This window comes from Mastomys coucha, unplaced genomic scaffold (assembly GCF_008632895.1).
Source record: "Mastomys coucha isolate ucsf_1 unplaced genomic scaffold, UCSF_Mcou_1 pScaffold13, whole genome shotgun sequence".
In the NCBI taxonomy this organism is placed as follows: Eukaryota; Metazoa; Chordata; class Mammalia; order Rodentia; family Muridae; genus Mastomys; species Mastomys coucha.
This window is the reverse complement of record NW_022196895.1, coordinates 76366865-76394835: the sequence shown is the minus strand read 5'-3', so window position 1 is coordinate 76394835 and position 27971 is coordinate 76366865. Positions and strand designations below refer to the sequence as shown.

Sequence of the window (27971 nt, the reverse complement as noted above, 5' to 3'; positions counted from 1 at the left end):
AACAGTTACCACTTGACCTTCTTTGGAGTCTCTCCATAAGAGAACTGGTTACTTCAATATCTGCCTTTCTTCTCTGCTATGATTGCTGCAAGGACCCCCTCCCCAATACAAACAGGAGCCTAGACCCCCCCAAAAGGTGAATAAATGACAGCTAAAAATCATTGTTCATTCCTTAAAGCTTGATGTAGGGCCTCCCTCGATTCTAGAAACCAGGACTGCATACAACGTCAAGAGACTTTACCTAAAAGCGTTTTCCTTCAGAGGCCAGGCTAGAGGCTGCCATGTCTCCACTCTTGGGGACACTGGTTGGCTTACAGTCATCTCCGCAGTTACACAAAAACCCACAAGTGACCCAAGGCCTGGCTCTCTTTCTTGGGCACCTGAGAGTGCTCCGTAAGCAGAAGACAGCAGCTGTACACAAGCACAGTAGTCCCGCTTGGGGAGGACTGTGCCTCACTTAGGGAGGACTTTCTGCCTGGCGGGTGGGGTGACTTGCACAGCTTGTGAGCGGCTAGCCAAGAAGCCTCTGTGCAAGGCTCAGAACTTCATTAAGATTTACAGGTGCTGCCAGCACAGGTCGGGACCTACGCTTGCGCTTTCAACTCTTTAGTTTTTATACTTGAAGAAGAAAAAAAATTGCTGACTTTCCGTTTCTCTCAATTCCAGGCATGCACACAGGGGAGGGTGTGAGCGTGGGTGTGTAGATGTGATTCGTAGGGACACACACAGCCTGTGGGCACATCCCAGGTTATGGTACCAATTCAGAGTGCCACACGCATACTTTAGAGGGAGAAAAAAAGCCGTAGTTTCCACCTTAGGAGCATTTTAGAGAAAAATCAAATATAAGGGAAAAAACCTTCTTACTTATTAAATTGAATTGTGGTCTAACAGTTTGCCACATCCTGTTAAGGGACATCTGACTAAGTGAGCAGAGGTTCCTCTTTCAGGCAAAGTCGTAAGGGTCACATGTCACCTGCAGTTCAAAACACCTCTATAAAGAGAAGCCTTCGTGTCAGTGGAAAAGCTGAATAAGAAGATGGAAATTATCAGTGGAGAGAAGACACGGTGGGAACTCGTGGGCGTCATCACCACAGCTGTATCAGAGAGAAAGCCACCCCAGAGGAACCAGCAGAGCCAGGGATATGTGGGCTGACAGGGACCTGGGGTGGTGACCTCATGGAAAAGAAAGTGGTAGCAGAGAAAGAATGTGGGGGGTCAGAGAAGGAATAGGGAGTCAGTGGTCAGTCAGGGAAAGAGTAGAGGGGTCAGTCATTGGTCAGCCATCTGTTAACTACACCACCTCAGTGTGTCCCTTACCCACCTATACGAGAGTCGTACAGGTGACTTCACGGACATGTTCTATAAATAGTTGTGTGGCGTTTCATGCTAGTAGCACTATCTCTCCCAGCAGTGTGGGATGTCATTAGAAATCAAGTGTCCATCTTCAACGCCCAACTCAGAACCGGAGGCAGCTTTGAGGGAGATCTTACACTGAAGCATGTGTGTACTTGTGGAACTTCAGGATCCTAACTGGACATTGCAAGTCAGGCAAGCAGCGAGTGGGATGTACTTCTAGCTGCAAGCGTTGGGGCAGGCAAGCTGGCCATTGACCTGAACCCATACAACAGGTGCTCCGCAACAGGCCTTGAGCTCTCCTGAGGACTAAGTGCTTAGCCCCAAACAAGAAAGCCCAGTAGACATTTGGTGGCCTACTGCTGCCTCCAGCTGGGGACCCCTGAGTAATTTCCCATCTCTCAGTAGGGCTCTCCCTTTGAGGCTCAGGTGCCCCAGTGGGCAGCAGGGGGAAGCCCACATCTCATGTTTCTTCCTCTTTTACCTTTAAAGCAATTTCGTGTGGTCTTGTCAGGCCCACGAATAACCAGAAGCTTCTCAGCTGCTCTGCTCACTGTCTGACCATCGTCTTCCTCGTCCCCCAGAGAGCCCATCCGTCATGGCTGCTCTTCGGACTTTCTTTTTGCCCCATTGTTAACACTCCTCAAACATCTCTCATGGGCCACCACTGCCTACCTCAGGCCACACAGTCACTCCTCAGACTGCCCTCCTCCCATTGTTTGATCCCCTAGGCTTCTCTCTTAAATTGTCCTTGCTCCTCTGAGCTCCTTGTGTCTTAGTGTTTCTGAGACTCCCTTCTCTCATCAGCAACATTCCTCCTCCATCCTGTGTGTGTGTGTGAGAGAGAGAGAGAGAGACCGAGACAGAGAGACAGAGACAGAGACAGACATATATGTATGTGTGAGAGAGAGACAGAGAAACAGAGAGGCAGAGACAGAGAGAAACATAGAGGGACAAAGATCAAAGATGTATATATGTGTGTGTGTGAGAGAGAGAGACAAATATATATATGTGTGTGTGTGTGTGTGTGAGAGAGAGACAGAGACAGAGACACAGAGACCGAGACCGAGACAGAGAGACAGAGACAGAGAGAGACATATATGTATGTGTGTATGTGTGTATGTGTGAGACAGAGACAGAGAGACCGAGACCAAGACAGAGACAGAGAGACAGAGATAGAGAGAGACATATGTATGTGTGTATGTGTGAGAGAGAGACAGAGAAACAGAGAGGCAGAGACAGAGAGAGACATAGAGGGACAAAGATCAAAGATGTATATATGTGTGTGTGTGTGTGTGTGTGTGTGTGTGAGAAAGACAGAGATAGAGAGAAACAGAGAAACAAGGATATATATATGTGTGTGTGAGAGAGACAAAGATATGTGTGTGTGTGTGAGAGAGAAAGACACAGACACAGAGAGAAACAGAGAGAGGCAAAGATGTTTATATGTATGTGAGAGACAGACAGAGACAGAGGGAAACAGAGAGAGACAAAGATGTAAATATGTATGTGTGTGAGAGAGAGACAGAGAGAAACAGAGAGACAAAATGCATTTGTGGGTGCATGCCTATGGCATGTGTGGAGGCCAGAGGAAGATTGGGGTAGCCCTCTTCATCTCCACTTCACTCCCGTGAAATAGCTATTGAGCCTGACCTAGACTGGCAGCTATCCAGCCCCTGTGATCTTCCTGACCCTGTACCCCACACTGCTGGGGTTACAGGTGTGCAGCTACACCTGGCTCTTTATCATGAGTGTGCTGGGCTGGGGATTTGAACTTGAGTCTTGACATCTGAGCAGTAAGCAAGCACTCTTACTCCCCGAGCCTTGTCTTCAGCCCCCTGCCATCCTACCTTGTCGCTCCTCATGCCTTCCCTGCTCTCCTCCTCACCACCGTCGCTCCTCGGATCCCTCCTTCCTCATCACTGTACCTCAGGCTTGCCTCGTCCATCTCAACCTTTCTCTTCACACCTCCTTCTCTCCTTACTCCAGACTCCCCTTCACCATTGAGAACTGCTAACGGGAGGGTCGGTCTGTTGTTTCATCTATCCTACCACTTAAATGAGCAACACAATGCTGGTTCTCTCCATGTGATATGTTCGAGTGATATCTGGCTTCTTGCACAGAGTCCAGTTAAAACATGTCTGGAGCCCATGAAGTCACTCGTGCCTCTGAACGGTGACTCTACTCCTAGGCTTGGCATTTCATACTCCACACACATCTTTCCCAGCCCCACATGTCCACCTGCCGCTCAGAGATGGTCACCAGTCCAGAGCTCCAGGTGAGACTGCTTGTCCTAACTTTGCCCCTACCTGGGAACCCAGTCTGGGCAATGACCACTCAGAGTCCTAGTGCACTCAAGGCTTGGGGACAGTGTGAGACAAATGGGGCTCCCTGGCAGTCAGATGAAGCTGTCTGTCACCGGAACAAAGATGGGTGTGGCAGTGGAGGCTGCTGTGGCTTGTCTCCACCTCCACACAGAGAGCCTCGGCACATAGCTCTCTGTGCTTCATCAAGTATCTAAACCCTTCTAACTTGGCCCCAAGAAATCCTAATTTCGGGCAAGCCCCTTTTCACAGTAAAAAAAGAAAAAAGGAAAGAAAAGAAAAAGAGAAAAGAAGAGGAAGAAGAAAAAAAAGAACCCATAAAGAAATGAAATGGGTGGTCTTTCTTTGTCAGCTGTTCTTTGCTCGGATTCTGAAGAAGCAGAGTATAAATTAGACAGGCGCCTCTTACAGGAGGGCTGCTCCAGTGGGAGGGAGGAAGAGCTAACTGCTTCTTAATGCTCGGCATCCCTGACCTATGCTGGGGAGCCAAACATGAAGCTCAGCCTGAAGAGGTTGGCAAGAGACCAGTGAGAAAGACTGTGTGGACTTAGGAGGGCCTCGGGAGAGACCTGTGACAGTGGCTTATACCACACAGAGCAGACAACCCTTGATCCTCCAGGGGTCCCTGCTGCCTCCCTGCAGGGCTTTTCAGGGCTGTGCAGCCGCCCAGCACCCACACTCCAGTATCATGGAAAATGCTGGTAGCTAAGGAGCTCCCAGGGCGCACTCCAGGGACAAGTTGAGTCCTGATTGCTGGTCCCAGACCAGCCTGTGAGCACCTGGGCCTTGTTATTCTTCATTAGTGGCTGAGAAGTCACAGGGCCAGAGGGAGCCTACCTACCTTCTGGTATTTTCCACACCAAAGGGTGGGCCCTCTCCACAGTGTGCTCGTGGCTGTGGTCAGGGAATCAATCCTGGAGCTCCACAGAGGGGCTCGGGAGTGCCTGCCGCCCCACCCCACCCCACCCCCAAGAAGCTGACCAGGAAGCAGCCATGGTTCTAATTTGTAGGTGTGACCTTTGAGGGAACAGTCCCGGAACGGCAAACCCACGGGGAGAGGGCGGGCGTCCTGGAGCGTTGTGGCCCTGGTATTGGGAGCCTCCCCTTTGTGTCTCTTGCCAGGCAGCCCCTTGGGAGCGAGCTGAGCTCTGTGTGCCGCCACGCTTCCTTCTGCTATCAGTTCTCATGACACAATTCCTGGTTCCCCCAACTGCGCTTTATTATTGTTATTCTTAAAACTATTACTGAGGAAGGGGTGTTGAAAGGCAGCATAGGGAAGGGAGTGGTGATGAAACTCACGCCCCCTGATGGCTCCAGGAAGCGTCCTCAGACAGGCTGGGGCCTCCGAGGGGGAGCTCCAGGGGCTTATCTAGGTGCAGGCGGGGGCTCCAGCCCATGGGGAAGGGAAGCCCAGGCGGTTCCATGACGTCAGCGTGGATGCCCTACCTTCCAACTCTGTTAGAAAAATGGGACGTGGTGACAGCCGCCCAGTGACATTTCCTATCTCAGTGTGGATCAGGTGGCTGGGCAGAGAGAGGCAGGGTGGAGAGGGAGGGATGTTGTGCTGTTTGCTAGCTACGGCCTTCCCTAGCTTCTCTCATTTCCTGTCCATCTGCCAAAAATCACACACTGATAGTGGCCATCACTGGCCTGTGGGGCCAGTGTGACTTGACCCTCTTCAGAAAAACAAATGAAGGGCCCCAAACAAAGGGAGACCAATGGCCATAGTAGACCCCACTACCTTCTGTCTCCTCCACTGAGCACACTCCCAGAGTTGTTATGGTGTGTCAATGTTTTGTTTTACAAACTTAGGGAAGATCCTGGAGTTGACTCCTGTCCTGGAGATGGTGTTCTGCGGCATCTAAGTGTCACAGACGGAATATAACCCATTAGAAATGTGGTTGTTGGCACCCCTGCTGTTGACTTGGAGGCTGGCAGTAAGGCACCGTCTCCCTCATACTCTCTCCTCTCGTTTTCTTGCAGTAAATGAGATCATACGTAACGACCTCTCCAGCACGATCCCCCACTCCTAATTCAGCACATCGGAGCTGGCAGAAGCTGTGAGGAGTTGGCTCGGTGCAGACAACCGCGCTTCAGCAAGTGAGACTTTGATGAGATAAACTGGACCCACATCTGGTACCACTCAGAAATCCCAATTTACCGAACGAACGCTAGGAGCTTATGTCTGAAGAAGGAGCTCTCCAACAGAGACGGAAGAAGGAGCAGGAGAGGGGCCCACTACATCTCCAGAACGAAACACCATCTCAAAGAAAGAGAAGGGCTGGCCAGTGAGGCCTGGGGCAGACGCTGGCCCACCGTGTGGCACACTGGCCCCAAGCCTGACCCTCCTGCCCACTGGATTAAAACACTGGAAGTGCCTTATTTAGTCTGACCACCACACAAGGGCATATGGAAATGAGCATTGAACTTCCAACCATGAGAGTATTTGTGGGAGCCAAAGCTATTAAAGAATACTCCTTAGGAGGCCTTATCCTTTGTATTAATTGATAGATTCTGATGAGCTGCAGCCTCCTGCTTCTCTCTAGCTTTTCTGGCTGCCCTACACAATTTGCCTGCCTTACCCAGTGCATTTTAGAGGTCTTCCAGCCCGTCTTCTCGCCTCTTTCATAGTCAGCCCCCTCTTCTGTGTGAGTGAAACCACAGGTTTGTTAATAATAGCATGCTGGGATTCTTGTTCTTAATCCAGCTTCGAACATACATAGTGAAGGAAGTTTTACAGCACAAGACAGGGTCCTGGACAGAACAAAACCCGCCTGCTACAGGATAGAGCTTGTGTTTGCATGCGTGTATGTATAGGTATATATTTATGTATAGATATCCGAGGACAGAGACGGCAGTGACCAGTCTATGCCCAGTAGGGCCTTCCATGTTAGCAATAACCAGTATCCACCTTGAGAATGCACCTCAGAGTCCAGACCCAGCTTTCCATCACCGTCCATCAGGGCCTGTCACCTCTGTAGAGGCAGGTGGCCTTTTCTTGTCTCGTGCAGTTACTGAGCACTCCAGAGCTGTGTTCAGATGCCCATCGGCTACCAAATGGCAAAATCTGAAAGTGGTTGTAAATAACCATTATAAGAGGAGTGTAATATATTTGTTCAGTTATAAGATTATTATTTCACGGAAGCCTTATAGCTCTCTGCTTCATCTAAGAAAACAATTACCAAAAACAATGTTTCTAAACGCAGTCTGTGGATCGTGTGCTTTCAGATTAAGATAGGCTGGTGTTGGCTTTGTATAATTAGCTGCTTATTACCAGTTTCTAGCAGTGACCTATTATTTCTTATAACCAAAAAAGCATGGTTTAATTAAAACATGTTTAATGGTCGTGCCTTAGGAGTTAATGCCCCCTTATGGAACATGCCTGAATTGCACCTGTGGGTGGAAGTTTTAAGTTACTCCCAGACAGACAGACTCATGACAGAAAAAGCTCTCTCTCACAGGAAGATGTGTCTTCAAGATGTCCGTCTGTACGATGGTGGCTTACCTTTTCCAACTCACAGAAAATGTCTGAAAGCCATACTGAACGTTTTCACACGACTGTGAAGAGCTGGCGCGTGCCGCCTTGTACACAGCTCCTGGCCGCCTGCAGGCTGCCTCCCGCCCGCCTCTAGTATGTACCCATGTTTGTTAGCATCATGGAGTTGCATGAACCATTCATTCTTAGTAGACTGTCATAGGAAAGCAAGCGTTTGATATTTGTGTCAGCTATCTTTGTAGTTAGAATGTGGATCCAATAAAGCAGTATTTTTTTCTTTTTTTCCTTTTTTTTCTTTTTCCTTTTTGCCGGACAGTCCGTGTGAGAGTGGTTATGGGTTGCTCTGCTACATTGTGAGTGAACGTAGGATTTGCAACACGTGCTTTCAACGTGGGTCTGGCCATTTCTGTGTCATCTAAACACAGGAAGAAGTGTGTCTGGCCCTTCCTGAGAGAGAGTGGATGTTCGGTGGTGTTCTCAGGGCATTGTAAACAAAAGCACTTCAAAAATGCTCATCCAGGCTAGGTGGGGACGGAACTTCTGTTTACGCCAAAATACTTTCACTCAGAGAGAGATTCAGGGTGAGGCTCTGACCACCCACATCCTCTTGTGTTGCTTTAGCCAGAGAGTGTGTGGGTTTCAGATGACATAGCCAGGGCCTTCCCTCTCTAGCTGCTGCACCGCTACTCTTCTCTTCCCCACACGGACCCCTCTTTAAGCTCTGGTAAGTAACTCTATCGAGAGTTTCACAGATCAAGGAGACATGGGACTGCCATTAATATTACCGACCCTAAGTGTCTCCAAAACAATATTGTTCCTTCAGGACTCCAATACCCAAATCATCGCATCCTTTGCTACAGAGTGACTTACAGTACTAGAGAAAGTGCCTGTAAGGTAACTAACGTACTCGTATGTGTTCACCTGCCAGATGCTACCTCGGGGTGATATGAAGTTAGCTTTGCCACAAGCTCACAGGGCCTGCCCAACAGAGGGTGATGCAGGAAGAGATGGACAGCTTATTATATTCAGAGCCTGTGATCTGTGGGTGAATGGTGAGGCTCAGGTCCAGGATTCTGGGTCTAAGGGAACTAGAGATTTGTGTGAGTGTGTGCACAACAATACTAAAGCTGCCTGATCCCCTGCTGTTCTGGGGACTGGCTCACTTTGAGGATAGCGGCTTTGCGCAAGGTAGATAGTGCTGGGAGCTGCCCTGATCAGCGTGTGCTTTGTACAGTCCCATTTTCCCCAATCCCAACAGTAACATTTTATCTCTCTCTAAACACACATGAATTTACCAAATTATGGATGACCTGTGCCCAGAGATCTGGGTTTCTGTAAATAACACCATTGGGTTTTGTTTTGTTTTGTTTTGTTTTGTTTGAACCTTTTAGGTTAATTTTAGTCAATGAGGAAATGTTGTGGAATCCCTAGGTTCACTTGTAGCAAGCAGGTTGAGAAGGTCAGCAGGAACTCACCAAGGCAGTTGTGTGCATCCCTCTTACCTCCCAAAGCAAAATTGTCATTCTCGGGGGGGGGGGGGTGCAGCCAGGAGAGGCCTCAGCTTTCCTGGGGCTACTGGGTCCTCAGAAGTGTGCCACGCTCTGCTCTGGACGCCGGCTTCCCACAGGGTCAAAATCACCCAGGAGCCTTAAGGACAGGGAGGTTTTCATAGACTTATAAAATATGAGAAAGACATACAGCAACACAGAACAAGCGCACATCTGCTTCGTTTCCGACCCGAGGCTTTGGGATAGAGTCTGTAGAGTATACAATTTGTCCTTGTGATCAAGTGCAGACTGAGCAAACTTCCAGATCTTTGGGGTCCAGCTGCCTGCCCTGGAGTCTCCCAACCTGGGTAGCCAAGATTGATTGACAGTACAGTTCATCAATCCCTGCTGATGGACAAGGCCATCCTGGGCCTTCTGACCTCACCCGTGAGTACAGCTCCAAACTGCCTGCTCACCTCTGTGACTGTAACTGTGAATGGGCCCTTTCGGTGCTCATAAAGCGCTTGCAAATTTGTTCCCCATAGAGGGCATAAGCTGTGTTTGGGAATGTCTATGTACTAGGAGATCTTCGGAGAGGAAACTGAGGCAGAGGTAGAGAACTCTTTTAGAGAAGTCTTCTCTCTCTCTCTCTCTCTCTCTCTCTCTCTCTCTCTCTGTGTGTGTGTGTGTGTGTGTGTGTATGTGAGTGTGTGTGTTTGTGAGTGTGTGTGTTTGTGAGTGTATTGTGTGTTTGTGAGTGTGTATGTGTGTGTTTGTGAGTGTATTGTGTGTTTGTGAACGTGTACGTATGTGAGTGTATGTGTGCGTTTGTGTGTGTGAGTGTGAGTGTGTGTCTGTGAGTATGTGTGTCTGTGTGTGTGAGTGTGTGTGTTTGTGAGTGTGTTTGTGAGTGTGTTTGTGTGTGTTTGTGAGTGTATTGTGTGTGAGTGTATGTGTGCGTTTGTGAGTGTGTGTGAGTGTGAGTGTGTGTGTTTGTGAGTGTGTGTGTTTGTGAGTGTGTGTGAGTGTGTGTGTGAGTGTGTGTCTGTGAGTGTGTGTGTCTGTGTGTGTGAGTGTGTGTGAGTGTGTGTTTGTGAGTGTGTGTCTGTGAGTGTGTGTTTGTGAGTGTGTGTGAGTGTGAGTGTGTGTGAGTGTGTGTTTGTGAGTGTGTGTCTGTGAGTGTGTGTGTCTGTGTGTGTGAGTGTGTGTGTTTGTGAGTGTTTGTGTATGTGAGTGTGTTTGTGTGTGTGTATGTGTGTGTGTGTTTGTGAGGGGGTGTGCACGTGCATGAGTGTAAAGGTCAGATGGTAGCCTTAGGTATTGTTCTTCAGGAGCCCAGCAGCCACCCACTGTGTTCTTTTGAGAGAGGCTCTCATCTGCTTGGATCTTGCCGACTCTGTTACACTGTCAAAGTCCTGGGGACCCGCCTATCTCTACCCACCAGTACTGGGATGATTTCAGCCATGTACTCATGTGCCTGTATTGTTCTGTTTAAATCTGGGTTCTGGGATCAAATCCAGCTTCTCATACTTACAAGGTGAGAACTTCACTGCCTGGGCCTTGGTTTTGGAATTCACTGGAGGTGGAGATAACCATTTTTTTTTTTTAGTGTGAAGCCCTGTGGCATTTGTGTATGTGTATCTGTGTGTGTGTGTGTGTGTTCACAGGATGTGTTCCAGAATTTCTTCAATACCCCCAAAGCAAAGCCTGCATTTGTTCCTGGGCCCCTACAGACGGACACTTAGCTCTGTCCACAGTAGATTTTCTGAATTAGGACAGTTGACATAGATGGGCTTATACCACATTGCCCTGTGAGCCTGGCTCATCTCTGTGGTGCCGATACAAGGTAGTACCCGTCAGTGTGCTGCACCCATGCCCACGGAGCCACGCAACCTGCACTGTGCAGCCCCCAAGGCCATTTCTCATTCCCCACAGGCAGGCTTGGCTGCTCCTCACCTCCGACTTCTGTGAGCACTGCTATTGTGAGTGCTCACACACGTGAGCACTGCTATCATAAATACTCACACACATGTATTCTCAGGTCTGGGGCAGATGCTGAGGAGGAGAGCCCCTGGTCATAAGGCAACTGAATGCAAGTTTACAGGACTCTTTAAATCATCCATCCCCGAGACAGACCCGGCTCACTAACCTAATTTGGAATTACACATGTGAAGCACATCATATTTATAATTCTTTATGCCAAAAAAATTAAGTTAGGTCAAAGATGACTGAATGTTTGCTTAGACAGAAGCTAAAAGCAGGCCCATAGTCTGCCTGTGAGAACTCTCAGCAGAGCTGGCCCTTCTAGGATTTCTGCCGGGAAGCTGGGACCACAAGAGCTATGTGAGTCATTCGTACAGTGCCAGCTGAGCCCCTGGTGGCACTCCTACTCCATACACAGATTAACACAGTGGAGAAAAGAGCCATGGTAAAGACTTCCAGACCTGGGAGGAGCAAGCCCGGAGTGAAAATGTCCTCAAATGACAGTCACTGTGGAGATGGTAAAAGGAGGAAACCCAGTCCTTACACTGTCTACGTGAGGCGCAGGGCACTCTCTGTTTCTGGGTCATGGTGTGCAAAAGCAGCCTTACCTCTTTCCCGCCTATAACCAACAGGCTTTCAGACATGATGCTTGCACCCTCTGTCTGACAGCACCCTGGGGTCTTGCTCACAATGTGTAGAACAGTAAGCTGTGCTGCTGCTAATGGGCTTCTAGCCCCAGCACTGCCATGGCCAGTAGCCATCCTTTTGTCTACAGACAAGAAAACTCAAATGGGATTCTCAGAGGCTGACATGAGTCAAAGGACCATGGTTGTCTGCTTCACTATTGAGTCATTTCCCCGTCAGTGTCACCTGGTGTAGCCTGGCCTAATGAGGAGCTGAGCCCCACCTGCTCCCACCACCCTTTTTCCCAGCCACCTTTCTCAGCCATGATTCTGCCACTGCCACAGACTCCTTCGGGACAAGAACATTACCCATGCCATGTATCTGGCTTTAGCCCTCGAGATCTGGACATCACTTTGCAGACAGTCTCGATTCTCTGTCCACCACAAACTCTCAGAAACGCTCTACACTCACACTACTTATCAAAGATAGAGGCTGCCACACTGTGCTCAAAGAGGCTTGTTCCAGCTTTGTCACCGCTGGCTGGAGAAGAGAAGGTTTGTGGCCCTAGGACCATTGGCTGTGGGGCCACTCAGCTGCCTAGACTTTCCCATCTTCCTAGACATTTACCTTCAGAGGTGACAATGGAGCCTTGAGCTCCTAGGACCAAGACTGACTGTGGCTCCAGCCCCTAGTGCTGCCTCCAGCATGGTCCAAGTACAAAGTGTGAATCACAGTCCCTATGTAGACAGACAATGGGCATGGATATAGGTAGCTGTGCTCACAAGCCCTGTTTAGACACTGGGGCCAAGGTGTGGGTAGCTGAAACCACAGACAGCCTGTGGACACTGGAGCCTTAGTGTGGATGGATCTACCCACAGTCCCCTTATGGACACTGAAGCCTGGGCAGGGACAGCTGTGTGCACAACCCCTCTGTGGCCTCCGGGATCTGGCCTTCTGTGGCCCATGCTTGGACGCCGTTTGCAATGCTGTGGGCAGAGATCTAACTAGTGTTCTTAGAGGAGATTCTCCCAGTTCCGTTTCTTCACGCAGAGAAACTGAACAGTGGTGAATCAGGAGACTGCATGAACACCCACAGGCATAGAATGCTTAGTGGGGAAAGAGGAGCCGAAAGAAGCCCCACGGTGGCAGATCTTACCTCCTGAAAGCCCTTACCCCTCCCCAGGAATGGGTCAGCTTAGAGCTACCTCTTGAAGAAATGCTGTAGACCAGATACCCAGAGATGCCAGACTCAGGGAGGGCAGGACAACATCCTCCCTTGGTTATGGAGGATGCTCATTGAGGATGCTCCTGAAGGAAGCAGCCACCATGCTCTGAGCAAACTGGATCCTAAACAAGGCCATATGAAGGTGAACACTCCCGAAGGTCAGCTGATACCCGCCAAGACAGTGAGCGAGAGAAAGAAGGTGGAGTGAGCAAGTGTGCACTTGCTAGTGAGCAAGTGTGAGGTTCCCTGCCCACAGTTGGACCTCCCTAGTGGACACAAGACATCAAGGACCACCTGGCCTTGCCAAGCCCCACCCTCTACCTCATAAGGGTCGTCCTGAAAGTCCTTAACTTTTGAGGTGTGTGCTGCATGTAGGCAGAGAGGTGACAGTCTGGGGACTTGCAGAGCTCCGTGTGCTGTGACAAAGGGTAGGCCTTGTCCTCTGGGGCCGGGGACCTGCCTTGGAGCAGCAGTGGTGCGTTCGCCAGAAGGCTTTCTGAGAACAGGCTGTCAAGGAGCAGAGAGGCATGATGAGAAGCAGATCAACCATCACAGAAATCACACCCAGTGTGTCGATGAACTTAGTGATCCAGGATGTCTGAGACAGGGTGGCCAGCACAGCCACTGTAGGGAGAGTAGAATGTGACATGCTACAACCCCAACATGGCACTGGCCCAAGACACATCCTGGACTAGCCAGTCATGCTCATCTCTATACAGGGAAGACGTGAACTTACCATTCTCTGTACAGGACAGAAGTGACCTCCTCCCAGGACTCTAATGTGACCGTGAAGGCCTGCCAAGGAGCTGCCGAGGACCACCTGGGGCCTCCAATGCTCACCAAACCTGAGCCTACTCTTCTCTTTGCAGTCCCAGCTGAAGGATATCATCTGCCTGAAACCGATGGTGGCCCTCCTGTTTCAGGGACTCCCCCCTCTCACTCCAGCTCACATGTCCTGACTCTCCAAGTGCCTAACTCTACTTCTTTCTATTCCTAAGGCTTCTTGACAAAACTTTAGTGTCCCTGCTAGTAGGGAAAGGACAGAATTCCCTTGCAAAAGACGTCTCCGTTGTCTCTGTGATTTGTGATTTTTCAAGTGACAAAGGAAGCACGTGTAAGCCCCAACCAATGCCCAGGCCGTTTAGATTGATATTCCAATAGCAGAGGTAACTCATCCAGCCTGGTGTCTGCTAAGTCCCAGCACTGTGCTCTTCCCAGGTTCAGCACTCACAGTTCTACCAACCGCACACCCCAAACCTGCATCACCCAGTCTCTCAAGTGCAGGAACTCTACGGAGCCTGTACCCAGTCCTCCCATGCACTCAGCAAGTGTTATGCCCCAACAAGCGAAGACTGGTGTGTTTGTTTTCTTTTTTTTTTAATGTCAAGTCCAAGTCAAAAGAAAACTGAACTAAAATGCTGCCTGCTTAAAGGGATGTTGCTGTTTGTAATCTCCCTTTATGTAAAGTTTTACTGGGGTACTGTTTATGTTAGACTCCACCTGAGAACAAGGGCAGTCCTTCTTGGGAGCTGTGTGCACCCCTGGTGTCATTGCATGTCTCGTCATGCTGGAGCCTTCTTCCCACACCCATTCCCTTTCTTCGCTCCTCCCTGCTCTCCACATCCTCTCATCCACTCTCTCTTTAGGATCTAAACTGGCAGAGGATGCAGGGAAACACAACCCAGTTAAGACTTGAGTGGAGACTACTGGCACCTCAGCTCTTCACACAATCTGAGCCTGCCTCGCTTCTCTCAAGAACCTGAGAAATGGTGGCGTGGCCTTTTGCTTCAGGCAGAAGCCAGCTGCTTCTCTTCTAGTGTCTTTGTCTGGTTGTAGCATCATCCTGAAACTAATCACACAAACACACGCACACACATGCCCACGCCCATGCCCTTAGTCCCTAGGAGTTTATACGGAGTTCAGTGGAATCCCTCAGCAAAACCACCCATGTCTGAGGTTTCCTTTGTGGGAGTATTTTCAATACAAACTCAATAACTTTAATAGTTACAGTGTTGTGTTGCTAGTTATGGGTTTTGTTGTTGTTTGGTTGGGGTATGTGTGTGTGGTGTGTGCCTGGTAGGTACGGACATGCACACACTCATGGACACACAGAGCAGAGGACGGCACTAGGTGCCCTACTCAAGCTATCTACACTTTGTTTCCTCGAGACAGGCTTTCTCACTGAACTTGGAGCTATCCTAGCAGCCAGCAAGCTCCAGCAACCCCCTCCCCAATCCCCACCATGCGGGGCTACAGGCACTCCTGACCGTGGCTGACTTGCTGCATGGCTTCTGTGGATTTGAGCTCATGTCCTTATGCTTGTCCAGCAAGCTCTTTGACCCAGGGTGATGTCTCCCCAGCCCTTAGTTTTTGAAAGATTTTTAATGTTCGTAGTTTCTGACCTTTGAGGCATCCGTCCATGTCATGTAAATTGTAGACTTCATTGGCATAAAGTGTGTTACGAGAATCCACAGCGGGGACCTCTCTTTCATCATGGACCTTGGCAATTGGTTTTGGTTTTTTTTTTTCCCCTGACCAGCATGACCATCATTTATACAGGTTAAATTTTTGGATTGTGTAGAGAAAGCTGTCAGCAGCTAAGTGAGTGGATGTTCTTAGGGCAAATTTCCTTTATCATTAGTGTACCTCTAGAATGTCCTTTAGGGAAAAGACATCTAGCATGCGCCTATGTATCACTCTCCTTCTTCTTGAACTACGACCTTAAACCGAATGTGCTGCTCTCCCACGTGAGCAAGCATAGGCCCCTCAAATCAAATCCCAAGGCTTCCTTTAGAGGAAGGCGTTGTCTGGGAAGTGGGTCCTGTACTCTCATTACCTGCTGCCTGTAGTTACTCTGTTTCCACTCTTTGTTTCTTGGCTAGGCTTGTTCTGGCTCTGCACTCACTCAGTAAGATGCAAGACACTGTATGGTTCCAACTTTCAATTTCATTCATGGATGCTGGTTTCATTCTCTCGCTTTTTTATTTCATTCTCATTTGTCAGCAGGGATTTGTCTTGATTGTCAACCGATACAGGGACCAGCTCACTGTGGGCGGCGCCATTACCTAGGCAGGTAGTCCTAGGGTATAAAAGGAAAGCATGAATCTGCAAGTGAAGCAAAAAGCTGCATTCGTTCATGGTTTCTGCCTAGAGTTCCTGGCCCAGAGTTCCCACAATGAACTGTGTCCTGTACACTGAAATGAACCCTTTCTGCCCCTAAGCTGCTTTGGGTCAGTGTTTTGTCCCAGTAACAGAGAAGAAATTAGAGCATGTACTTTCTAAAGATAGGAGCTGAGGTCAAAGATGCAATTTGCCAGTGTAGGTTTATGGTGATATGGTTTTCCCTTAAGCCTTCTTTCCCATTACTTACTAAATGTACTCTCACCTCATGAAATCCAAAGTCATTCCTAATTTCTTCTTGACTCCTTTAACCTATTGAAAGTACACATATTTTTCAAACGTTTGGAGTTTATCCAGATTACCAAACATCATTTATACAATGTTTAGTTTCGATAGTCTCTGGGGCTTATTTACAGGGCAGAACATGGGTTATCTTAGTAGGCTTCTCAACACTTGGTAAGATAAAAAATAAAAAAAGTATGTTGAATGTAGTGGGACGGAACGCTCTGGAAATCCAGTTAGATAAAGTCTCTTGATAATGCTGCTCAAGTCTTCAGGCTGCTGACTCATGTTCCATCTGCTTGTTAAAAGGCGCTTACCTTCGTAATATGGGCTTGCTTATTTCTCCTGAAGCCTATATGGTGTATTTTGAAACCTCATTGGTTTGCTGTCTGGGTTGTTTAGAGGTGATATGAGCTCCACATTAATTGACACCTTTGTTTCTGTGAGGTCACTGTCCCTGTCCCTGCAAACACCCTGCTGTGAATTATCCTGTGAATTAACTTTTGATCAGCGTAGCAAGATATACATTTATGTATTCATGATTGAACTTTTAACCCTTTCACATCTTATTAAGTAAAATATGTTTATAGGCGTGTAGCTTGGTCTTCATGCTTTTTAATGTAATTTCATTTTCTCTTCCTCTGAAGCAGGGTGGTTAAACTACTGTACTTAATATAATTATTCATGTGATTAGATATAATTATATAGTCTTGATTTTCTTTGTCCATTACCCTTCCCTCTCTTCCATCTTCTTTTGAGGTTCTCTATTAGTTGCTCTTCCTTGTCTGTGACCAAGCACCTGAAAAGAGGCAACGTAAGAAGGGTTTGTCTCCCCATACAGTTCGAGAAGGTACAAATCTATAATGTGTGACATGACAGCTGGCGTGGTGGCTGGAATGCACAGCTGGGACCCCTTCCTGTGTCACAGATCAGTAGATCAGGAAGCAGACAGTAGGCAGAAAGTGGGGCCAGACCATAAAACCCCAAAGCCCCCCCACATTGACCTATTTCCTCCAGCAAGGTTCCACCCCCCAAGGGTTCTACCATGTTCATCAACATCACTCCTAGCTGGAGTTCAAGTGCCCAAACACGGGAGAAACCTGTCTGGGACATTTCCCATTCAATCCTCAGCAGTGTTGTCATGGCTGTAGTTTTGCCTTGGCTCACTCCTCATTTAGCACTCCTGCTGTTGTGTGTGTTGGGCCCTGAAAGCTGTACTGTGCCACATGGGAAGATATAGGGACCCTCATTTCTGCATGCCCACTTCTCCACACCTGGCTCTTGTGGGTTTTCTCACTAAGCACCTTATTGCTTTCCACACAGCTGGTCCTGGGATATGTTGTTTGCTTTACGAGTAAATCACATGCTACAGAGAGTTCGATGAGAAAGTAGAAGTACTTCGCGTTTTCTTATGTGGTGCCATTGCCACAGCTGGCCCATTCCATACAGGTTTGATCCTTTTCCAGAAGAGTCTAGAACCTTCTGTGTTGTGCCTAGGTCTGGTAGGATATGTTATCTCAGGCTTTGTGTGGGTACAAAACAAACTTTTATGTTGTCTCTTTTCTCAATTTTCTATTTTAAAGTAAGTTTAGATTCACAAGAAGTTGTAAAAATAAAACATTTTTAGTGCCTTGGGAGATGCTGTATTGTCTAAGGGCATTCACTTACAGACCAGAGTTCTAACCCTCAGATTAATTCCCCAACACCCACATAAAAAGCTAAGGCATGGCCCTGCATGCCTATAATGCAGTGCTGTGATGGGCAGCCATGGGAGGGTCACCAGTGGTGATGGGCAGTCACGAGAGGGCCACCGGTGGTTTTGGATACAAGACCCCATCTCTGGGGAATAAGACAGAGAGAAATAGAACCTGGCACCTGGCATCCTCTTCTGCCTCCTGGTACACACAAACACGCACACCAAAGAAAATCACACACCCAAAAGTGTTTTAAGTAAATTTTAACATGTCCTACTGTCACTTTACCACATCCCCCTCAGCACAGGAAATAGATGTGAGTGCAGCTTTCTGGGTTCACTCTGGTTGCCCTGGCCTATCCAGAGTTCTCTGCAGTTTTCTTATACGTGGATTTTCATGTAGTCACAACCAGGATGAAGACCCAGGGCTGTGCCTCAGTGTCCCTATGCTCCAATGCCTGCTATTTTTCTTTTCTACACTTGCAGTTTGCTGTTCTCTGTAAGTGTATCCGGCAACCTGCACCCCTACACTGCTTTTCCTCCCTGCAGTCCTCTGACCCAGCCAGGTTCCCTCTACATCATCTCAAGCTTCTTTAGTCCCTTCAGTAGTGTTCATGGTGGAGATGGGTCAGCCTGCTCACATCCTCTCTGCTCACCTCCTCTCTGCTCACCTCTTCTCTGCTCACCTCCTCTCCACTCACATTTGTCCTCTCCGCTCACCTCCTCTCTGCTCACCTCCTCTCCTGCAGAGGGTGTTTGGATTTGGGGAGGGTGGCATTAACATATTTATTTATTTATTTTTATTTTTTTTACTTTGCTGTAGATCAAACCCTAGGCCTTTGCATGCTGGGCAAGTGATTTGACATTGGGCTATATCTCTAGGCCTGTGTGCTTTTTAGTTCTTGGATATGAATAAAAAGCTGCTGTGAGTGGTGGTGTAGAGGTTTCTCTGAACATGCATTTCTATGTCTACGGGATGGAGCCCCAAGAACCCAGCGCTATCTTTAGTGGATCTTTAGTTTCTGAAAAGTGACCCATGTCCTTTCCTGCTGTTCTGTCTTATCTTCCCTCCAGGGACACACGAAGCCTTATTTTTATTAAAACTGTTCTGATACATGTATAGTGACAGACATTTTATCATGGTTAGAACTTACGTCTCCTTGACAACTAATGGTGTTGACCATATTTCCATATGTCTAGACATATGGATATCTATGAAATGTCTCTGGAGTCATTTCCTCATGGGCTGTCTCCTGGAGAGCCCAGAAGTCCCTTGCGTCTCCTAGATGAAGCCCCTTTTGGTAGGGCTGTAGTTCATGAGTATCTCCTGCAGATCTGTAGCCTCTCTCTGCAGTTCTCAGTAAGCTCTTGAGAAAGAGCTTTTCATTCCTGTGAGATCTGATCGATCGACTAATTTGTCTTCTTCTACGTCAGCTTCTGTTGTCAAACCTAAGCACTCTTCGCTCAGTCCTAGACCCTGGCGTCTCTTGTGTATCATCTTACATCTTATATCTGAGTTCATGATCCACTTGAGTTAATGTTCTAAGGAAGGCATGAAGCTTAGCTCAAAGCTTGCCATTTTATCTTGCACCTCTAACTGCTCTAGCACCATTTGTAGGAAAGTCCCCTTTGTACTTGAATGCGGATATGTAAACCTCATTCTGGACTATCTATTTGGCCTCCTTAATCCGGGTGTCTCTCCTCACTAACACCCTCTGTCAGCACGGCCAGATCAGTAGCAGTGCCCTGCTGCTGCTGCTGGTGGCACTCTATGGCTGGGACCACCGTGTTGTCACCACTGCCACAAGGCCAGCACCACTTTTTTTGGGGGGGAGGGGTTGGACATTGTTAAATCTTTCACCTGCATTTTTTTAAAAAAAATGTTTGTTTGTTTGTTTGAAATGAGTTCTCAATATGTAGTCCCGGCCGTCCTGCATCTCACTACATAGAACAGGCTTGCCTTAAACTCACAGAGCTTCCCACATGCAGGGGTTAAAGGCATATGCTACCACACCCAGCCTACATTTTAGATTTTGACACTTGCATACTCCTGTTTTTACCTTTAATTTCATTTGCCTCATTGTAAATGATATCTATTGTATATTCAGTTTACACAAATGCAGGGATTATTAGAACCCGGAAATGTGGTTGGCTTTTGCATGCTGCCCTGGCTGTGTTCGCTCTCAGTCCTTAGTTTGCTGTGGGAGCCTCAGCATTTTCTATATAACCTCTTTGTGTAAAACAGGCGCACTTTGATCTCTCCCATACATCTTCCATGTCTTTTTCTTTCTTTTCAAAGACTGAAGGGGTGCGTGCGTGTGTGTGAGTGTGTGTGTGAGAGTGTGTGTGTATGTGTGTGTGTGTTTAGATTTTCTGTTCATTTCTTTCTTTAAAGATACCGATCCTCTGTCTCCAAGTTTGCACACTGGCAAGAATTGCCATTTGCAGAAAGCCACATCAAGTCAAAATGCAGAGAAGAACTGACTGTGGAGTGCCCAGCTCTGATTGATCATCTACAACACAGTTCAGATGCGGAGGACTTCGTGAACACAAAGGAAGAGAGGTGGAAAGATTGGACGAAGCAGAGGACCAGGAAGTCTGCAGCAAGATTGCACCTTCTAGATATGACAGGGGAAGCCAAGCCCATAAAATCTTAACAATATGGCAGTGTTAACGCGACCTGAACAACCACAGCCCCAGTTGACATCTCAATGTACGTGGGTGAAATATCCAAAGGCCCCAACCCTAGATGAAGACCTGCAGGTGATTATCAATTGCCAAGCGAGTGTGTCTTCCCCAGAGATGAATCCCCTAAATGGTTATCTCATCCCAAGTGGTTAATCCTAAAAAAATATACATACAAATAATACTAAACAGACTCAGCAGGCTGCACTGATATATTTAATTGCATGTATATATATTATGTCATATATAATATATATGTAATTAAATGAATAAGAGGTCATGAATTTAAAAGGGAGAGAGTGGGACATGAGAGGTATTGAATGGAAAGGGGGGAAGAAATAATAAAATTATGCCTTAGTTAATTAAAAACTTCTTCAATCCCGTGCTGGACAGTTGCTTACTTTACTCCTCGTCTTGGGCAAAGCGTCAGTCTCTCCCTCTAAATCTGACGTTCACTGAGGGCTGTGTGGATGCCTTGTATTAGCTTAGGAAGCACTCCTACTTCTACTTCCTGGGGCTTTTACCATGCTCATGGCTTCAGTTTCGACAATTTTTCCTATTAGTTTATATAAATAATTTTTTTATTATGCTGACTGCCTGGGTCATATGCAACTTTATTTTTAATTTTTTTAAGTTACAATTGTTGCAATAAATACATTTACTTGTGAGTGGATGGGTGAGTACCACAGCATGCATATAGAGGTCAGAGGTCAGCTTTCAGGAGCTGACTCTCCTCTCCTATCACGTGGATCCTGGGGATAGAAATGTGAGTCCTCAGACGTGTGCAGCCTTTACCCACTGAGACAGCTTGGTGTCCTAGACTTTATTTTTGAGAAACAATGTTTTAGACTCTTGGTGCATTTTTCCCCCTTTGGGTCCTTTAAGGATGCTGATCTTCAAAGGGAGGAGGAAGGACATGGGGATGGAGATGCTTACCAAGGGTCCCAGTTTTCACTGCTTCGCAGGTGAAGTTCAATATCATGCTAACCTTTGTTGTTCTATGCATGCCGTTTGCTCTGGCTGCTGCTAAATTATTTTCTCTTTATCACCAGTTTTCAGCGAACTGAGTATGTAATTGTTCCTCTTTTCCCTAGTATTTAAGGTTCTCATGGATCTGTGGACTTTCACTTTTCATAAACTGTAAACATTTTTCAGCTGTTATATATTCAAGGTGTCTCTGCCACTACAGTGAGATGTCTCCAGTTCAGCTTCCAGTGTTTCCACTTTTGGTGGATAGAGTTTCCAGTCTTCAACCTCACTTATTTTTTTCTTTTTTTCTTTTTTCTTTTTTAAAGCCTACAGCACCCAGTATTCCCAGGCGATCTCCCATCCAAGTACTAACCAGGCCTGACCCTGCTTAGCTTCTGAGATCAGACGAGATCAGGCGCATTCAGGGTGGTATGGCCGTAGACTCATTTTTTCTTTGTAGCACTGAATCTGTCCTTAATCCTCCTTACTGCTCTTTCCATTGCTGACACCTGACTTTTCAAAGGTACAAGTTAGATTTGGTTTTTTAACTCCGACCTGAAACAATCTGCTGCCCTTACCTGCTGAGCTAGTCTTCCTCCTGTCTCCAGCTGTTTTGCTTGCCCGGCTAATTTGGGCATCGTGGTCTGAGGTCACCTACACTTCTTAATGCCTGTTGGCTTCAGACTGGTGCCAGGCATGTGGATCCTAGGTGCAGGATCTATTTTGTGGGCTCATAAACGGGCCTAAGCATTGTTGGACACACAGATCGCCAGAAAGTGATTTGCTAGGGTCATCCTTCTTTTAAAACTTTATTCGGTTGTCCTCAGGACATTCCTGGGTGTCCGCTGTACTCTCCTACTCTGGGTAAAATGAGGTATGGCGCTGATGGAGCATGAGGTCCCAGGTATTGTGGGGGTGGTTCCAGGTCTAAAGGCCTTCTCCTGGGAACAGTATGGTCAGCTCTCTCCCCTGCAGTGTCTGTCCTAAGACGCCCAGCCTTGTTTCTCACAGTAGATTAGCAGGCTTTGGGCCTTCCACCCTCAACAGGGCTCAGGGCCTTCTCTGAGCCAAAAACTGAGGGTTCACCTTGCTGGTCTGCCGTCCCTCAGGGACGCCTCTCCTTCATTGCCTGCTGTCTAATGTCTACCACATGTTTCATATGTTTTGTCCTCTTGCGAGTTGTTTTGGTGGAAGAGTAAATCTGGTCCTTGTTAGTTCATCTTGGCTGAGAGCAGAAATTCTGATGTTTGATATTCCAAAGCTTCTCTAGTAGGCCAAATTTCAGTCAGCGCAGTAGTCAGTCTTCCTTCCCCTGCGTTTTATGTCATGTAACAATAATGCTATTCAAGTAAAACTGTGCGTCTAGCCAAGAGAGCGGCTCGTGATCACTGGATATGCCTTGGGGCCTCGTATAGTTTTAATCGGAAGGGAGAGCATCAAACAGGCTGAAAACAGCTCTCGCTGCCAAATGTGCCTCTTACCTGGAGGAAAAGCAAAGGAATGCTGGGTGAGAGCCAAGAGGTTTTCACAGTTTTCACAGAGCAGAAGTGAAGCAAAAGTATCTCTCTGCTCAGGTGATGTGGGAGTCCTCCTACGCAGCTCAGGTGACCACAGTCACATGCACGCAGTGTGCCCACGGCTCTCCGGCCTCTTCTCAGTTGCTCAGACTGTCCTCAGGTTGCAGAAGACCTACACACACCAGCCACCGCCTAGCCATAGCCCAGCTCATTCAGAGGCTAGTGCTTGGGACCCATCGGGGCTGGGACCCAGCACAGCCGGGGCTGCAGGTCTGAGACCACCCAGAAAGTCATCTCTCTGCTTGGTTTTATAACCCCAGTTGAAGATGACTGAATCTTGTGGACATTTCTCCGTTGTACGTTTCCATGGACCGTAACAGGAAGCCTTATTAATGGAGTCTCCCTTCACTCAGAATCCCTGTACAGTAATGATGGCTTGGCTAGGTTCACCTTGCCTTTTGGCTTCCTCTTGAGAAAGGGGTTTGCCAAGCAATTTAATCACTTAAAACAAGAATGCCAGAGCTACTCTTATGGGAACAAGGTTAAAGACTTTAGGAACACTCATTGTCTGCATGCAAATAAGGCCACTAATTATGAGGCGACCTCCCCGCCAACTCATTGGAGGAGACCCAGCAGGACCTCGACCTGAAAATATGCTATTAGCAATTAGTTCCCATAATGGCACGCACTTGAAAGGAACAAACAAAAAATGTAAGTACTACCTAATCCAGACTTTCACTAATTAAGACTCCACTTAATCTGGATTATAACAATTCCTTCATATAGTTCAAATTCTGTTTTCAAAGACCCATTCAAAGGAACTCCTCCCAACCCCATTGTCAAATCTCCCTGTGAGGAAAACGCAGAGGGTATGAGCAAGTCAGTCTCTAGTCAGCAGGTGACATTCATGACACCTGGTGGGCAGGGTACCAGGATTTGTCTGTGCGTACTGTAGATCTATCTAGTTGTGCTAATATTAATACAGAAAGGAAACAGATCCTCCCATTTCGTTATCTACCCATCATCACCAATCCCTTCGTTCATTTGCCCACACATCCATCCATCCATCCATCCATCCATCCATCCATCCATCCATCCATCCATCCATTGATCCATCCATCCATTGATCCATCCATCCATTATCCATTACTCATCTATCCATCTACCTTCCATTCACTAACTTACCAATCCATTTACCTACCCAAATTCACCCACCCCATTGTTCTAGCTATTTCCCCACATATCCACATACCCTCCACTCACTATCTGTCCTATGTTTATCCTACTTCCATCTGCCCAAGTAACCTCTCCATCCTTCAGCCACCTGCCCATTCATCAGCCATTCCTCTGCCCATCTACCTACCCATCCCTCCATCCACTCACCCATGTTTCTATCCACCGGTCCATTATCCTTCTCTCATCCCGCCCATCCATCCTTTTATCAACTGCCAACCTACCCATCCTTCCCTCCACTCTTCCATTCACTGTGTCGTCCATGTTCCTATGTCCCCCTGCCCTTGCAGCTCATCATGATAGTTAATGTTGAGATTCAGTCAACCCTTAACACAAGAGTTTGAGATAGTCTAGTAAAAACAGGGGAGACCTGGAGCGGCTACTCTGGTCCAAGCACTTCTCTTCTCTAGCTGAATATAGATTGGCATGTTCTATGAGCTGATTCTAGTTTCTTGGCAGATCTGAGTCCTACTTGGTGTGGTTAGGCACAGCTGTCGGGACCTAGTTTCATTCTTGGTCATGGTAGTTCCTTGTTTCCTTCAGCCATATTCCTTTCATCGGGCAAAGGGGCTGTCAGTGACAGATGGCTTGATATTCCTCTTGGACACAGATTCCCTGGTTGCTCAGTGGAACCAGGGCAGAGAGCCTGGGATCCTTCCTACCAATTTAGCTGCCTCTGCCTGTGGCTTCTTTGGGGTCAGACCGGGATAGCAGAGCCCTAGCAATCAAGGTCTGTCATTCTGGGAGAGTTGACTGATGTGGACACAGGATAGCAGGAGCAGCACAGGGTGGGCCTGAGAAAAGAAAGGGATGGAATGGATCAAGGTCCATATTCTGTAGCACCCCAGGTATTTCGGGGTGTGCCCCAAGGTAGGAAACCTTAAGTACTGTCCTATCCGAGGGTGTGCTACCACATTTTGATACCTACAATACCTTAGAAGATACTTTTTTGTAAGGGTTGGAAGTTCTAGCTCTACTCAGCCAGGACAGAGTCTGGAAACAGACATGGTGGCATGTGCCTAGAATCCCAGGACTTGGGAGGCATAGGTAGGAGGATTATTGAAGGTTTAACATTGACCTAGTTTACATAGTGAGTTCTAGGCCAACCAGGACTAGATGCTGAGATCCTTTCTCAAGAGACAAAAAGAAAGGAAAGGAAAATAAGCTAAACAGATCTGGAGTTGATGAGCCTGCTGACGGGGGAGGGGGCTAAGAGGTATCAGGGTCTACAGGCTTTGTGTTTTGGCTACATCTGTGCGCCCTTACCTCACCAAGGACACGTGTATCCGAGGGCTGTGTATAAGGTGTCACCCCACTCTGAGCCCCTGTGAAGGCAGTGCAACCTGGGGTGTCAGTACCTATCTTACACCGGATCTAGAGAAAAGCTGGAGTGGTTCATCCCTACTGTTAGAGCCAAATGTGTCATCTGCTTCCCGACCAAAGCCACATCTGGACAATGCCAGCTCTGGGCACTCGCCATGCCCACTTTCCTGCAGCTGGCTGGGTTTCATGATGGGTAGCTCAGTCAGGCACCATCAGAATTCTCCCAAGGGACTTCCATGTGCACAAATCGGCTGAGCTCTGCCAACTTTGACCAGGGAAGAGGTCAGCAAGAACTAAATTGGGGCGGAGAGGCTCCTCAGGGCCTGGGAGGGTGGGAGGAATGGCCGTGGCTCCTTAGTTGACTATGCCTGTCTGCTCCCAGGGATCCCACGAGACGGATTTGGGGACAAGACAACAGACCCCTGAGACCCTCCCCTCTCCCACCCCCTGCCCCCCACTATGACTATTCTCCGGCTCCAGTTCAAGCCCAGCTGTGGTACCGTCATAGGCCATTCCCTGCCTCGTTCTTTTTCTCTTAGATGTGGCCCAAATTTTACCCGTCTCTGCCTTTAAGAAGAGAATGTGTTTCTCTCTTCCCTAGGTTCACTCTCAATACCAAGCTCTGCCTCCAACGGCAGCATGGGCTGAGGAGTCTCTAAGAGGAAGTACCTCAAAATCCTCCTTGGGAGATGAACAGGAGCCACTGAACTTTTATGGAACAGCAGTGCAAAGGGTCAATCCATGGAACAAGCCCTAGTGGTGGGCTCCATGTCCGTCGTAAGCTTCCCTGGTGGACATCAGGGGCCTCCATACATAAGAAAGGTGAACATCAGTTAAATCAAGAGAAGTGAATGGCGCTCCATCCTATGCCTGGACCACCCTGGGCTTCTCTGGGCCATCCTCCCCCACTCCCCTCACCGGAAGGCATAGTCAGTCCCTGGTAGTTTTGTTCTACCTCACAGTTGTGGAAAGAACATTGCTGAGATTATAATGGCAAGTACAAAGGATCCTTCCTCTTTCTTTGGGGTTGTGTTCCTTCTGGGACTCCAAGATGTCACTGCTGGAACTGTGCCAGAGGTCAAAGTTGACTCACACACTTGGGGAAAAACTCCCAGCGCAAATTTGTAAGGCCCCGTTAGCCAGGTGATCTGTTTCCTGGTCATGTGTTAACTAGGACTTTCTGGATTATCTTTCGATGGGATCGTGACGACCTGCAGGGCAAGCCCCTCCCGGAGAGAGAAGACTGAGAAAAGGCTGGGACACAAAGCTAATTAGATGCAATCCAGTCAGAGCCTCTGGCTCCAGAGTGGGTGTGGATGAGACAGGACATGTCGACTTGAGAAGACACTTACAGGCTGGGACAAGGGGGGCCTCGGAGGACCACAGTAGGAGCTGAAGCCTGGGGCAGTCCTTCCAGGTGCCTGGAAAGGTGACTTGGTCATAGCTGACAGCTATGTTTGAGCAGACCTTTTGATTCCAAAAGAGCCTAGCCCCATGAGCCCAAAGGTCCTCTCGTCTCTCTTGGAAGCAGACTCATGAAGCAAAGGAAAGTCTTAACCTACACACATGGTGTGTATGTGGTGTGAGTGTGTGTGTGTGTGTGTCACATTTTGTGGCTGAGGAGATGAATGCACAGGTACATGCTTGCTGTGCAATACTGAGGGTCTGAATGAGGCCATCAGTACTCACTTTAAAAGTGGGGTGCAGCTAAAGTACATCTGTAACTCCTGTGGAGACTGGCAGACCCAAGGCTTGCTGGCCTGCCCATGGAGCCAAAACAGTGGGCAGCAAGGCCCAGGTTTTAGTAAAAAACTCTGTCTGGCACACGCACCCACTGGAGTCCATACGTCCACGTGTAAATCAGTGTTTCCTGGAGGGTGCTTGCCATTCGGGACGATGGTTATTGTTGCCCAGTGTTCATTTATCGCTGCTCACTGTCATGGGTCAGCCTATATGACAGGGACCCTCTGGCCTGGGCCTCAGGGCATCTAGATCCAGCAGGGGCAGCTATGAGGACAGCAAGCAACAACTGCTGCCTCCTCACCATAGCCAGGAGACAGGGGGATTTTACAGATACCTTAGAGAGATGCAGCTGGGCCACACTGCTCCAGTGAGACATGCACCAGCCAGGTCCTCGGCCACCCTCAGAGCACAGACCACGAAGACAGGGATTTTATGGCCACTCTTCAAAACCACTGGGAATACAGAATAAGGACGCAAAGCTCCTTGCCTTCATCTCTGGATTCACCAGAGATCATCGTCTGCAAAGGCTTTAGTCATTCCTTCTGTCAAGGTGTTTGCTACTCCAAGGTGTGTCCTTTCTGTACCTTGTCACTTGTCACATCCAAAGTGGTCAACATTGCAGGCCTGTCCGTAGACCTGTGAGGCCACCATGTCCCACCCGGTATCTCAGCTAGCTAGCCAGCATTCCTCACCCTATTTGCTTTGTCATCTTCTTGGGTCCGTCATGTAAGGATATGACTGCCACCTCTGGCTGCAGGGAGCCTAGTAATTCGTGTGCCCTTCACTTGACGAGGGGTGGAAATTGCTCTCCCACACTGAGGAGTACAGTTTCTTCATGTCCTTAGCAACATTTGGTTTTTTCAAAACTTAGATGTGTATAAAATACCTCATTGCTTTAATATCCAGCTTTTTTT

The 27971-nt window shown here is 48.0% G+C and overlaps 1 protein-coding gene and 1 non-coding gene across 7 annotated transcripts in view; one reads left to right on the top strand and one right to left on the bottom strand.

The window, feature by feature from the left end:
• The window catches only part of Nfatc1 (nuclear factor of activated T cells 1), a 131845-nt gene that overhangs the window by 102790 nt on the left and 1084 nt on the right, over positions 1–27971 (top strand). For 3 of the 6 annotated variants that reach the window (XM_031366135.1, XM_031366140.1, XM_031366138.1), the window contains exon 10: positions 5661–7449. The exons of 1 other annotated variant lie outside the window; for it this stretch is intronic. In XM_031366135.1, coding sequence (XP_031221995.1) covers positions 5661–5710 — 50 coding nt within the window. In that variant the 3' untranslated portion in view covers positions 5711–7449. Of the gene's footprint in view, positions 1–5660; positions 7457–25915; positions 25978–27971 lie in introns of those variants that run through there. 2 more of the 6 variants (XM_031366136.1, XM_031366139.1) reach the window with 2 other exon arrangements.
• LOC116087933 lies at positions 21566–21684 on the bottom strand. Its single transcript, XR_004117707.1, has one exon. It is a non-coding gene; the product is annotated as a 5S ribosomal RNA (ribosomal RNA).